The sequence below is a fragment of the Podarcis melisellensis genome (genome assembly GCF_964234715.1).
Source record: "Podarcis melisellensis genome assembly, chromosome: 2".
NCBI lineage: Eukaryota > Metazoa > Chordata > Lepidosauria > Squamata > Lacertidae > Podarcis > Podarcis melisellensis.
Window position 1 is genome coordinate 34,965,065 of NC_138529.1, and position 14,481 is coordinate 34,979,545.

The 14,481-nt window shown below is 42.3% G+C and overlaps 1 protein-coding gene across 2 annotated transcripts in view; it reads right to left on the reverse strand.

The window, feature by feature from the left end:
• Positions 1–9,335: 9,335 nt before the first annotated feature.
• Positions 9,336–14,481, reverse strand: part of CYGB (cytoglobin) — a 56,870-nt gene continuing 51,724 nt past the window's right edge. For both annotated transcript variants that reach the window (XM_081898061.1, XM_081898060.1), the window contains exon 4: positions 9,336–11,809. In XM_081898061.1, coding sequence (XP_081754187.1) covers positions 11,735–11,809 — 75 coding nt within the window. In that variant the 3' untranslated portion in view covers positions 9,336–11,734. The remainder of the gene's footprint in view (positions 11,810–14,481) is intronic.

Here is a 14,481-nt window from a genome sequence, read left to right on the forward strand (position 1 = left end):
AATAGCAGTAGTCTGGAAGTATTCTATATTCAGAGCCCTTAGCTGTTTCAAACTGTTTTTAATGTTGTGTTTTAAATTGCTGTAACCTGCCCTGAGACCTTAAAATAATGCTAGCAATAATGGATAATAATAGCAAAATTCCATTAAAGAGATACCTTCAACTTCTAGAAGGAATGGCCTTCTCCAATAACATCCAATTTAGATTTTGTCATCTGTGGAATAGGCCCTGCTTGTTTTCTGTCATGGGTGGTAGTGAGGAGAGCAATCACACAAGACAGGGCATCCTCAGTGGTGACACCCCTTTTTTGGAACTCCCACATCCCTCTTACTATTGCAATTCTCAGGCACAATATGAAAACTCCCCTACATGTCTTTGTCCAGACCTTTGGCGTATGATTGGTGGTCTTGGGGGGGTGTTGTTTTCTGCTTTTTTATTTTAAATTTAGGATCTGTTTGATGTTTTGAATGTTCTTATTATTAACGTCTTGTTTTATTTTGTCAATTATGCTCCCTTGGGAGGAATGACAGGATAGAAAAATGGCAAAATGGTTAGGTATCATAGTATTCTGTTTTAAATCATGCAGTGGAGACATTTTACCTGCAAGTGTTTTTTTCTTTCTCTTCTTCTTCTAATTAAACTTTTCCTATTTTCTGATCCAAAACAAAAGCTGCAACACTTTGTTTTTTGAGATTTCATAGGCAGTAAATCGGGCAAGCATGCTTAAATGGATGTCTTAATGATTTATGCTAAATAATTGTTGTTTTTTAAAAAGGATCCCTCAATTTTGCTTTAGATAGCCACTCAAGTGAATTATATCTTCCCTTTCTCTACCTGCAGAACTATGTCAAGCCCACTGGGGTAGATGGAAGATATACACATAGGCAAAGCGCTATATCTCAAATAGTGTGGAAAGCCAATTGCAATTTCTTTGTGTGTTACAGCAACGATTAGTAGCGCAGGGAGACGCCAGTCTGGTAGCAGCTGAAAAGAGACAGGAAACAGACACCAAGGGGCATTTTGCAAATAACGTTTCCCGCATGCAGAAGCTACTTTGCCAGTTCATTTCCCTCACTGCCTTTTCTCAAATGAGAAATCTAAATTTGCCTGACAGATAGCTGTAGATAAACATTGTAATCACAGGTGCTAATGAAAATAGTTTGTGGCACTCAGAGCTCTTCTTGGCTTCAGGTTCGGACAAGCGTGCAGAGAGAAGCCACTGACACTTTCCATAAACATGCTGCTCCTTTACTCGAAGACAGGCAGAACAGAGGAACCATCATCAGGCCAAGGGAAAACCATGATGCACAAAAATCCCCCAACCAAACAAAGTTGTGGTTTGAGAACATAGGACAGTCTCCATGCTCCATCAGTCTTCCTGCGGCTCCTGAATTCCTGAATTATCTGCTGGCTAAATTCCTGCCTTGGGAGGGGAATTTCAATTCAGTTCATATTCAAAAGCGAACCTACAAAATTAGCATTTTCTGAAACAGCACAGGAATGGGAAGAGCCATATTTCGAAAAACCACACTTCTCTGAATTTTGCAATGCAGTTATCCAGTCAAGTAATGTGCATGAAAATGTGCACAAAAAGTCACCTGTTAGTGTAAATGACATGCAAATGCGCATTATGTTAGGGGGAATTGCTTTGCAAAAATGTGCCTGTTAGGAGAAAGCACACTAAAATGCTGGTGAGTTTTAACCACTACACCGCACTGGATCTCCTTTGGGTTTGATTCCTTCTGCTTGCCTCCTGATCTCCTGTGTCAATCCAAGAAGCACCAGATCTCTTGGGTGGGTTATGCAGACCCCCTGCGGTCTGTAGGCCACCAACTGGGAACCACTGCTTTAGCTGATTGTTAGTGGTATGTCATAGTGATATTTTTTTTAAAAAAATAAAAATTATGGTCACTGTACTAATGTCTCTTTTAATGAACCACTCTGAACACAAATGTTTTGGTGGAAAATGTGACATATATATAAGCCGCAGTTGTTATCTGCTTTGATTTGTTTGCTTTTCAGTATTGTTTTGTTTTTGTACTACTGTGGTTTCTAATTGCGGCAAACAACTCTGAGCAATGTGAAATGCATGGGAAGAGCAGGGCAGATATAAATCTCCCAGATCAAATGAACCAATAAACATCCAGCCAGAAGAATTGTCCACTTTGTCGAGCCTCCTGGGCCCAGACATTCCACAGTGTTAGTGTTGCGCAGCCCACGAGGAAGGAATATGGACAAGAGCTTGGGTTGTGCAGGGTCAATGTGATGGCTAGCTATTAAGACTTCAGTCATCATTGACACCAGCTCCTCAGAGAAAGGACTAGAGAGGGAATTCAAGACAGATAATATTTCTCATCCCACATCATCATCTCACATCTATTTGTTTTTCCAGAATTCCTGTTTTTGTTCTTATATGCTTTTCTACTACCACTTTTCTGGTCTTGTGCTATACTTTTGTTTCAATTATATTGTTTATTATGTTGTGTGTTGCTTAAAGTTTTTCTTATTTAAACAGTCAAGCTGTTTATAAATGCTTTTAAATAAAACCAAAGAGATTAGATGTGCAGAATCTGTCACCCTACCAATGTTATTGGACTACAACTGCCATCATGCTTCACCACTGCCATGCTGCCTGGGGTTGACAGGAGATGGAGTCCAACAACATCTGGCGGGACACAGATTTCACCATACCCATTTTAAATTATCAGTGTGTTCAGGACAGTCGAAAGGAGGTACTTTTCTAACAGAACCCACCATTAAATGACACTGGCAGATCTAGTGGTGGCCATTAGCTTAGGTGGATGGGGGGGGAACGATTAGGAAAAATTAATAGAGGGTAGGTCTATCCACGAGGACACAGGTGGCGCTGTGGGTTAAACCACAGAGCCTAGGACTTGCCAATCAGAAGGTCGGCGGTTCAAATCCCCATGACGGGGTGAGCTCCCATTGCTCGGTCCCTGCTCCTGCCAACCTAGCAGTTCGAAAGCACATCAAAGTGCAAGTAGATAAATAGGTACCACTCCGGTGGGAAGGTAAACGGCGTTTCCGTGCGCTGCTCTGGTTTGCCAGAAGCAGCTTGGTCATGCTGGGCACATGACCCGGAAGCTGTCTGCGGACAAACGCTGGCTCCCTCGGGCAATAAAGCGAGATGAGCGCCGCAACCCCAGAGTCGGTCACGACTGGACCTAATGGTCAGGTGTCCCTTTAGGTCTATCCACAGCTTGTAAGTCATGAGGGCCAAGTGGTACTTCCATAAATTAGAGCAAATATATGGAGTGTCAATCAAAGTTCAGGGCTGTTGCTTTCATGCTCCGTTTGTGAGTTTCCCAGAGGTATGAAACCAGCCATGCTGGACTAGATACAGACCCTTCCTCTGCTTCAGGAGGAGGGGAGTGTGTTGCTACCTTCTTAAGGGGTTTGGCATTTAGGTTCAAGACTTAAAAAGTGGCTGTCATCCAAGCAGATCCTTCTGTTGTCAAGTTTCCTGCTCCTCCCTTCCCTCTCTTCCTCAGCATCCTTGCCCTTCTGACAGTCAATTATCCCTGGCTGTCTCTTTGGAAACAAACAATGCAAAGGTGAAAGGAAAGAGGGGTAGCAGCCTAATCTAGCTGGAGCAGCTGAAGGACTAAATAATTACCTTCTGTCACTTCGCAGCTGCTTAAGCAATGATGGGGTGGGGGTGGGATTGCCAAAGTGGGTTGGGGGGGCTGCCTCTTTAGGCTGCTGCCTTGTGGATGTGACTTAATATTGCGCACAGAACAGGAAGGAAATAGCTTAACCCTTTATTCTACAAATGCATCCAGCTTTGATTGCTAGGTAGCCTGGAGTAGTGGTCAGCTGTTTGCCACCCATGGCTTTGTTTCTACAGTGGTATCTCAGGTTACATACGCTTCAGGTTACAGACTCCACTAACCCAGAAATAGTACCTTGGGTTAAGAACTTTGCTTCAGGATGAGAACAGAAATCGTGCGGCAGCAGCAGGAGGCCCCATTAGCTAAAGTGGTGCTTCAGGTTAAGAACAGTTTCAGGTTAAGAACGGACCTCCGGAACGAATTAAGTACTTAACCCGAGGTACCACTATATTTTACTTTATTTCAGAAAAATAGATTAATGGGGGGATTGATGGGGGGGGGAATCTCTATTGTGAACAAAACAATGAAAAATATTTATCAATAATACACAGATAAAATCATCAAAATTTTAAAGGAAATGCAAAATTACAGTATGTATCTGGATGGGCTTGTTTAATTTTTTGTAAAAAATTTTTTAGCAGGTGTCTAAAGCAGTATAATGGGGAGCCTACCTAATGTCACTTCTCAGGGAGTTCCAAAGCATAAATGCTACCACACTGAAAGGTCAACACCTTATGGATGTGGGCTGAACATTCTTTGGTGACCACTTGTAGCCGAGTAAGATTGTCTTCCATACACACAGTTTTAACAATGAGTCTGTAAGTGACTGTGGAGGCCTATTCTGGATCCACACGTCCTTCCACAGTGGGGACATAGGTTTCCAGGCAGGAGTTGATCATGGTGTGGATTTGCCAAGCGTGCCTTCCTCTTAGCACGTTTCTCCCTTGCGTCCTGAGTTCGAGTGTCTTCAAAGCCCATGACACCTTTGGTAAAGGCTGTTCTCCAATTGGAGCACTCGCAGGCAATTGTTGGTGTTTATAGTACATTTTTTAAAATTTGCCTTGAGACAGTCTTTAAACCTCTTTTGCTGTCCACCAGCATTACACTTTCCATTTTTAAGTTTGGAATAGAGTAGTTGCTTTGGAAGATGATAATCAGGCATCTGCACAACATGACCAGTCCAGCAAAGCTGATGTTGGAGAATCATTGCTTCAACACTGGTGATCTTTGCTTATGGGCTGAACATTACATGGCACTTGGCATGCCTACAATATGCAGTATTGCACTCCATAGCACTGACCAGAGGAAAAATGACCACTGGAAGGAGCAACGCTATGGTGCAGCTGCAGCAGCACAACCAGACACTTTCACCTGCCCCAGCTGCAACAAAACATGTTTCTCTTCCGTTTCAGTCTCTACAGCCACAGCAGGCGCTGTAACTCTCCCAACAGTCTGACTGCCCTTGATGTTGCAATCTTCCATTGTCTCTTGAGACAGATGGAGGCCAACAATAACTGGCATGTTTGGAGTAAACTGGTCCAAACTGGTTAACAGCTGGTAAAGAGTTCTTCTAGAAAGTTAAATATTATGACGAGGCTAGATGGGACCTGCAGCCAGGTTTCATTTTGCTCTCTGGGTGTCCCCTCCCCAACCACCAGCTATTCTGCAGGGAGAGGGAGAGGCTTTGACATTTTGCAGTTGTGCTCCTTTCTCTGCAAGAAGATCCATTGCAAAGCATATATTGCAATGAAATTGACCTTGAACTAAGTGGCTTGTTGCCCTGCACTCTGCCCTGTGACTCTGGTTATGAAGAGAGACTGTTATGGGGGCCAAACTGTGAAGAAGGGCTTTTGCATAGCTAAAGAGATGGCCAAGTACGTGTGATGAGTTGCCACAGAAACATAATAGTTGGCAATTGTTCTGCAAAGGGAACTTGCCTCTCCTTCTTCCCTTCCCTGGCTGATGGGGATGTCATCAAGGTATTGGAACCAGGTTGGAAACCTGACTTGTTTTTAGTGAGGAACCAAAGCTATGGTATTGAAAGCACCCTCAGCTGATCTGAGAACAGGATCTGTTGGGAGTGTTGATACAGTGAGTCTCCCATCTCATGCTATATATGTGTAAATAAGCCTTATATTACTGAAACGCCATCAGTTTCCAGTTCATCCCAAAGAAACAAAACCCAAGGTCTGTGCTGGAACCCTCTCATCTCTTAGCAATTAAGAGTGTATGTTACAATATATTTCAAAGACCTTGGAAGAAGTTTGGGGGTGCAGCCAGTTGTAAGATGCATAAACTCTGTTTTATGGCTGCAGAGGTATGGGTCCCCACAAGCATCTGTCCAAGTCCAAGACAGAATGTCCATTATGTGGACCTTTGGACAAGCCTAATGTCAAGGGTTACCAACGACTTACTTACATGGTGTGCATTGTGTGCAAATTATATATATTCCCCATTCTTCTTCCAATGAGCTCACACATGGTCTCCCACCCAGACATTGTTCAGGGCCACCCCCTTTAACTTCAGCAGCCCCCTTGCCTTCAGACCACAATGCGGCTCATAGCCAGCTGAATAAATTTATTGTGCAGTAAATCAAACATTCGGTTTTTCTCAAAAGTGCAATACTAGTGGCAGAGATTTCCATGTTTTCTGAGCCCTCATGTGTTTGACACCTGTAGAAATGCAATCACTCCCCCCACCCCCCAGATAGGACACACATTGTGATTGCTTTGTGGCAAGGAAGGCGTCACAGCGTCTTTTGAATGTTTTGAGACGTTTGTGACAACAAAAGGTGCTGTTCTCCAACTGCATCTTTTTTAAAATCCTTCCTTTTCTTTTCCTCTTCTTCAGCTCCTGTGCAGGAGTGCTCAGCTTGTTGTTGTTGTTTAGTCGTTTAGTTGTGTCCGACTCTTTGTGACCCCATGGACCCCCTTCATGGATCTCTGCCTTGCCTGGTGAAGGGGCTTGAATAACTCAGAGAAGCTATGAGCTATGCCGTGCAGGGCCACCCAAGATGGACAGGTCATAGTGGAAAGTTTTAACCAAACGTGATCCACCTGGAGCAGGAACTGGCAAGCCACTCCAGTATCCCTGCCAAGAAAACTCCATGGACAAAGACAACAGTGCTCAGCTAGTGATATTCAAAACCATCACCAGAGAAAAGTGATAAAAGTGAAAGTGATGCTAACTGCCACAACAACTTCTTGCTAGTTTGTGAAACATTTTCTTGGCTGAGCAACTGTTGGTTGTACTGGCTCATCTGACTTTCCAATCATTTGTCTGTAATAGGTTAATGCTCTTGAAGGCTGAACAATTTGGTATGAATGTTCAGGACACAGTTGTATATCTCAGGTTTGAATGCTGGTTCATATTTCGCACCCGTTTTCATGGCAGGAATATCTCTATCTCTATATCATTTATATTTATATGAAATAGCTAACTTGAATTGTTTAAATATTGAAATGAAAGTCAGTTTGGAACCCACTCTGCAGGGATGACGCAAACCACTCAGCCTTTCAATTTCTCCAGCGAATGTCCTGACATCCGAATCACCCTAGGGCATTGTGGGAATCTAAAAATGGCAGGCATCTCTTAAGTCACCCACTACCAGACAGACAGGACTGGGGAGGATAGACAGGTGGAAGGTTCAAATTTTCAGGAGGGATCAGCACGGATGGGCCAGCGGAGCACTGAGGTCTCAGAATAGAATTTGACCAGGCTTCATGTACACCATACATTTAAAGCACTCTCCCACCAGAGAATCTTGGGAACTGTAGTATGTTAATGTTGCTTGGAACGGTAGAACTGTAAACTACAGTTCTCAGGACTTACTTTGGAGGGGTGTGGTTTAAATGTGCTTTAAGGTACACAGCCTGGGATGGAAGTTTACGATGTAGCACCCCATCTGAAGTGTGAATGCCTGCTCAGACATTATCTATAGAGTATGTATTTGGATTCCTTTGCTGAACATTCCTATTATATTTGGTATTAAACATTTGTGACCTCCTGGCCCCCAGCCTGTTCTAAAGCCAGATAATAATAATAATGTATTATATTATTATTATTATTAACTAGATGTTTCTAGTTTTGCTTGTTGAAAGGCTTATGGAGTGCTGGAGGTTTTGGCAAGCCCAGAAGGACTACTCTACTGTCTCAGCAGCAGCATGTGAGGACGACGGTGGAGAACACTCAAAATTACTGCCTGAGGCAGCCACTTCACTCTGCCTAATGGCAGGGCTGGCTCTGATTGCAGTGCAATTAACTGATGTGAGGCCTTAAGAAATGGTGCTACGCTACACAATTTTTGTTGTTGCTTATATATATTTGTTTTAATTATTTGGAGTGTGTATATTCCCCCACCCATCCGTGTGAGAGTCAGCTTGGGAAAGTAACCCCTATTCAGTGATAATGGCACAATGGCATCTATGTATTTAACAGATTGCAAGGCACAGGGCAAGGCACACTCTTAAGTGCTCAGAGGATGAAATAGTTTAAGGGCAAATTCTCAGGGCTTTCCATCACAGAACTCTAGAAACAGCTGTTCATTGAGAGTGCTGACCATTCTGAGACGAAGGGTTCTCAATGTCCTCTGGAGAGAGGGAAACAGTTTATCTGTAGTATACATATGCCCCTAGATCAGGGCTGAAGGACCTGTGGCCCTCTGGGTGTTCAGCAACAACTGCAACTCACATCAGCCTCAGCCAGCGTGGCCAAAGGTCAGAGGTGATGGGAGTTGGAGTCCATCTGAAGAGTCAAAGGCTCTCCCCTTGCCCTAGACTGTGCAGAAAAGACCAATTGGTCCAGGGTGGGGTGGGAAACTTGCATTAGTGCAAAGGACAAGAACATGAGGGTTCCCATGCTGGACCAGACATGCGGTGAAGTAAGTCCCATGCCCAAGAGTCCATCTCATTCCATTGTATTTAAGGACAATTCATGGAAGCCTTAAGTTGGCGTATTTTTCTTAAGCAGCAACAGAGAATCTGTAGTTGTCCAGAAGATGTTGGACAACATCAGCCCCAGCCAGCAAGGGCCAATGGCCAGAACTGCAGTCCAGAAATGTTCAGAGGACCACAGTTTCCCCATCTCCACTCTTAAGGATCAGAGCATTTGAAAATAATCATGTGCAAGCCTTGGTGTAGAATTAACAGTCACAATGAGTTAGCTGTTCACCTTGGGTTTGAAGAAGAAGAGTTTAGATTTGATATCCCGCTTTATCACTACCCTAAAGAGTCACAAAGCGGCTAACATTCTCCTTTCCCTTCCTCCCCCACAACAAACACTCTGTGAGGTGAGTGGGGTGAGAGACTTCAGAGAAGTGTGACTGGCCCAAGGTCACCCAGCAGCTGCATGTGGAGGAGCGGGGAAGCGAACCCGGTTCACCAGATTACGAGTCCACTGCTCTTAACCACTACACCACTTGGGTTACTTTACCTTATCTTACTATATGATGTTGCACTATATAAGTAGACTCAACAAACACAGGATGGTGACACTTATAACAAGGAACACATGTATAAAGATTAAATAAAACCACAAGACAGCATATTGGCAGCATACATTGTCATACAAATAATGCAGAGGAAAATTACAAGAGGGATCCATCGGTACGTCAGAGAGTAAACAAGAGGATCTCGTACGATGAGGAAAACGTTCACAAATCACTTTTCATAGCACCAAAAGCCTATTTTATAAAATACACAGTTAAATCATAGGTATTAATATTTATTATTTTATACAGTGTCATTTGAGGGGTGGGGGGTGAATGGCAGTTTTAACAGACAATTCAAATGATAAAACAGCTTCCTGCCCCCCCGAGGGACCCTACTGTTTAGAACAGGCTTGGAAGGGATGGAGTTGACTGGGCGAGAGTCAGCAAAAGAGCTACATCCAATTGTTCCCTTACCTTCTGCTTACATAAGCGAATACCTAGGCTGCCCTTCCGTTGCTCTTAATTTTCTACCTCCAGTTTACAACAGACAAGAACATAAGAGTTCTTTTGCTTTTTGCTTTTCATCCTTGCTTGGCTGTTTCTTTCTCACGTGTAATAAAATCTCTCTCGTCAAAAGTACATAGATAAATATGGATATATTAGACAGAGAGACAATCACTTTCTGTTTATGGAAAATATAACAGTCAGGCTTTTTCTCATTGCCATTAAAAAGAGAGAGAGAGAGACAGACAGAGAGAGAGAAAGAGAGAGAGAGAGAGAGAGAGAGAGAGAGAGAGAGAGAGAGAGAGAGAGAGAGAGCCAAGAGATGTTATGGACTGAAATTCATGGGGTTTAAAAATCACATTCTGAAGTATATTGCTTAAAAGGCTAACCAGTTACTGTGTATGTCTCTCTTCCAAAAATACTATCTTTTTCTGCTTTGAAAATTAACTTTAAAGTACACTTAGATTGTGGCATAGGATCATACTTTAATTCTGGATCAGCTTCAAATCTCAACTGCAAAGGTCATAGCTTTTGAATAAGGCTATTTTTAAGGAAGTGGCCTGCTAATGCACTTTTGTCCTTATCTGATCATGTTGTTGTTGCTTAATATGTAAATATTAATAAAGTGGCTTGCCGGTAGCATTGCCAGCTTTTTTTCTTTCTTATTTTAACAATACCTGGTCTTGTGTCTTTAAAGAACAGACTGATTGGCAAACATGATCAGGGGACAATATTCATCTGCATGCCATGAAGAAACATGTCACCTGCTGATTTTTGCAGATCGACTGCCTACTGAAGGCACAGGAACAATCAAGCCAGGTGCTACCCGCCCCCTCCTGGGTCAGATGTCAATCTTGATGGAATTCAGACATTGCACCATTCAAAATCTGACCAGCATGAATTAAAAGGAAAAGAATGAAATGTTGATTGTGGCACCGAGCCAATCCTGGTGCTAACTCTGAAGCAGTTATCCTATGCACAAAGTTCATGAATAAATCCCATTCACTTCCATGGGAATTATTCAGCTATAACTGCCCATAGGGTCAAGGCTTTAATATGTGACTATGATTGGAATTCTATGCATATTTGATCCATACATGTGATTAAACTCTATAGAACTCAGAGGGCCTGACATTTTAGCTAAAAAGTATAGAATTGGCCAAAAATAATGAAATATTTTCTCTCTCTATCTCTCTCTCTCACTCTCTCACACACAGACGCACAGATACACCATGAGAGAATGTCTTAGGCCTCGTGAGATGTCTAGAAATGCATGTATCGACATATTCTTTTAATATATCTCATTTGGTTTTTGGTTACACTCGCTTTACGTATTCAAGCTTTGGCTAAATCTTGTCGGAAAGACTCTCCTGTAATCTCATGACTCCTGGAGTTGGATCTGTGAGGGGGAGGAAACACTAGATAATACAAGACTCACGACAAAACAGTGAGCGTTGGAAACACTGTTGATATAATTCCAGAGAAACTCCAGCCTAGAGGAGTTAACAGCAGAGATAAGCAGGAATGATAGACAAGACTAGAATTTGACCCATAGTTAAGATTTTGCAGAATCTAGGCTATGTAATGCTGTGATCAAATGCATCTCCTAAGGACATGGCTCTGAATGGATCATGCGGATACAATTCTGGACCTAGGTCCTGCAAGCACTTATGCACACGTCATCTAGTGTTCTGAACAAAACAAGGACACGGTTACTCATGAGTGGTGCGTGAGCACAAAAGTGCTTGCAAATGCTAGAGCTTTAAATTCTCACCTTAAGTACAAAAGATGGAAACAGACAAATTCAGTGCCATTTGATGGAATGTCCTCTGCAAGGCAGACAACAATTGTAAATCTCCAGAGCTATAAACATGTATGAGCTTTTAACAGTCTTGATCTATTTTATATTTATTTTTCCCCCTGGGGAAATTAAAGATATTCCCTCCCCACCCCCGTCACAGTGTACATGATTTAAATTTGCCTGTCTATACTTCGGGGAGAGTGCTTGTGCACAACCGGCCTTCTATAGCTTTGCTGGCCTTTGCTATAGAAATCATAAAGCACTTCCACTCACTAATATGTACACGGGATGTAATTAAAGGAGACAGATGTAGTTCTCTTGGGTGCTATCATGTTCCGGTGCCAGTTTTTTCCTCATGGAGACAGAGCATTTCAGGTCTGCGGGAGGGGCTCTGTCACTTTGCTGACGCTCCTGCCGCCGCTGTCACCGCCGTCACCTGGGGGCTCCTGAGGGGAAAAAGCAACAGAGACAACCCACTAGCGTGATTCAATTTTTAAGGTTTCCTATTGGTCAGGGAAGGTGATGGGATGCAATGTCCCTTCAAGCTAAGGTGCTTAAAATACAGTTGGTACCTCGGGTTACAGACGCTTCAGGTTACAGACACTTCAGGTTACATACTCCGCTAACCCTGAAATAGTACCTTGGGTACTTCAGGATAAGAACAGAAATTGCGCGGCGACGGCAGCGGGAGGCCCCATTAGCTAAAGTGGTACCGCAGGTTAAGAACAGTTTCAGGTTAAGAACGGACCTCCAGAATGAATTAAGTTCTTAACCCAAGGTACCACTGTAATTTCAACACCTCAACATTCCATTAAGACTTATAAATAAATGTTAATACCAAATCTCTCTCTGTCTGTGTATCTATATCCACACTCAATGCCAATAATCAATATAGGGCTGACAATATACTCTTACCATACGAAGAATCTATTATTGTCATTATTATTCATGTTATATCTATTTTTCATAAATTCAATCAATGGTGGCCATTAACTTCTAACATTTCCCCTTTCTTTTTCTTCCCTCACATAGTCGTACCAACTGTGAGTTGAAGCATTTCTGCCACTTTCTAAACTTGAACTAGCCAGTAGTTTTGTTCTTTCAGTTTTGGGCTGCTAACATATGGGCAGGTTTTCAGTTCCATACCAATTCCTTAAGTTTAGTTTGGCCATGTAAATAAACCCCAGGAAATTATTAAAGGGTCCCAAGGTATAACACAACGTCATTATACATTATCATATATTAGGGCTGCCATATGTCCAGAATTTCCTGGACATAGTTGGGATTTGTCCATTCAAAATTATGTCCAGGTGGAATTTTCAAAAGTTGAAGTGTTGGTTTTCGGGTGAATTGTTGCAAACTTCGGCAAAAACGCTTAACAAGTTTTGTGTCCGCATTTTCACTTTTGGAAATATGGCAGCCCTATCATATATCACAGTGTGATTAATCTAGTCACTTCTTCCCAGCGTTCCATTATTATCTAATGTCTTTTTTTCCTCAAGGAGAAGGAGGGGTGAGGATGGCCTGTGAATTAAGATCTGCTTTAGAGATAATCTTTTGGGTAGCTCTGCCATCTAAGGCTGACCATGGTCCACAACTGAGGAGGACACCTCAGTTGTGGCACTACACTTGTGGCAAAGGGTTGCCTGACAGGAAAACCTATTGTTTCATTCATTCCCACCCCCACCCTCACCCCTGGCCTGGCTTTTAAACTTAAATATAATTTAAAGTTACATTTCTTTTCATTGGGTGGTTTTTAATGCTGCCTTAATTAAGTTAATATTATGTTTTTCATGGCTTTCACATAAGAATGTAAGAAAAGCCCTGCTGGATTGGATCAAAGATCCACATAGTCTAGCAGTCTCTTCTGTGGTAAACTTTTCTTTTTTTCTTAAATTGAAGACTGGTATAAAACACTCTTAAAGCAAACAACATACTCTCCAATATTTCTCTGATGAAAATAGGAATAATAATAATAATAATAATAATAATAATAATAATAATAATATCCCACCCATCTGACTGGGTTGCTCCAGCCTTCAGATGTCTTCTAAAGGTTGTATAGTTACTTATCTTCTTGGGTCAGGGGTTGCATAACTCCATACCCTCCAACATTTATCCCATGAAAATAGTGGAACACCCTCCCCTTCAGGTGTCAAAGCGGGACATTCTGAGATTGAATCAGAAACCGGGACTTCTGTAAATCCGGGATTGTCCCTGGAAAATAGGGACACTTAAGAGGGTCTGAAACAAGGGTCTGCTACTGTTTTTGAAGAGAAATTCCCAAACTGCGAACTCACAAACTGCGAACAGCACAGTCCTACACACGTCTACTCAGAAGAAAGACCCAATATATCCGTGGTATTTTTTTCTCCCAGATAAGTGGATAAAAGTTTGCAACTTATTTCAGTGGCCTTCTCTAGATTTAGCACAGTTTATGTCCTATTTTACTCCTTCATAGTGAAATGTTGAATGTTACAAGTTCAGCTGGCCAATTCGTAGCACGGGAAGGAATGGCTTTAATCAACACATCATATATCTACAAATCATGAGGGCAAGTTTATTATGAATTCAAGCAAGAATATTTCCTTTTGGAAGGGAACTGGTGTGTGTGTGTGTGTGTGTGTGTGTGTGTGTGGTAAGGAGGAGGATTAAAGAACTCGCTGAGTCAATTAAAACTACAGGTTGATTGTTTTATTATATTTGGAGACTCTGGGATCCCTTGGGGGCTGTTGGCAAGAGATTTGCACAAGGGGAGAAATGGAATTTTCCATGCTCCATCTCTCTGTGAAATGAGAAGATTGATGCTTTGTAATTTCTGGTCATTAACCCGCTTTCTCTGTTCAGGAGGACAGAACAGGAAGTGCGTAGCTACCCAAGTGCCACACACAAAAAACACCATCTTTTTAGTGACTCTTTAAAAAACACACCAAAAAACGTTTCTAGAAATTATGCTGAAAGCTGTCCCTGGATATTTGCCCCCCATATTTCAAATATATGCTTGCTTCCTGGTCTATACCCTTTGATTACCTCCCCCCCTTCTATTTAATCCATTTGCTGCCAAACATTGGGGAATTAATCTTAGTCCAAGCTGACAGTTTATATTAAGTGCTTCTCA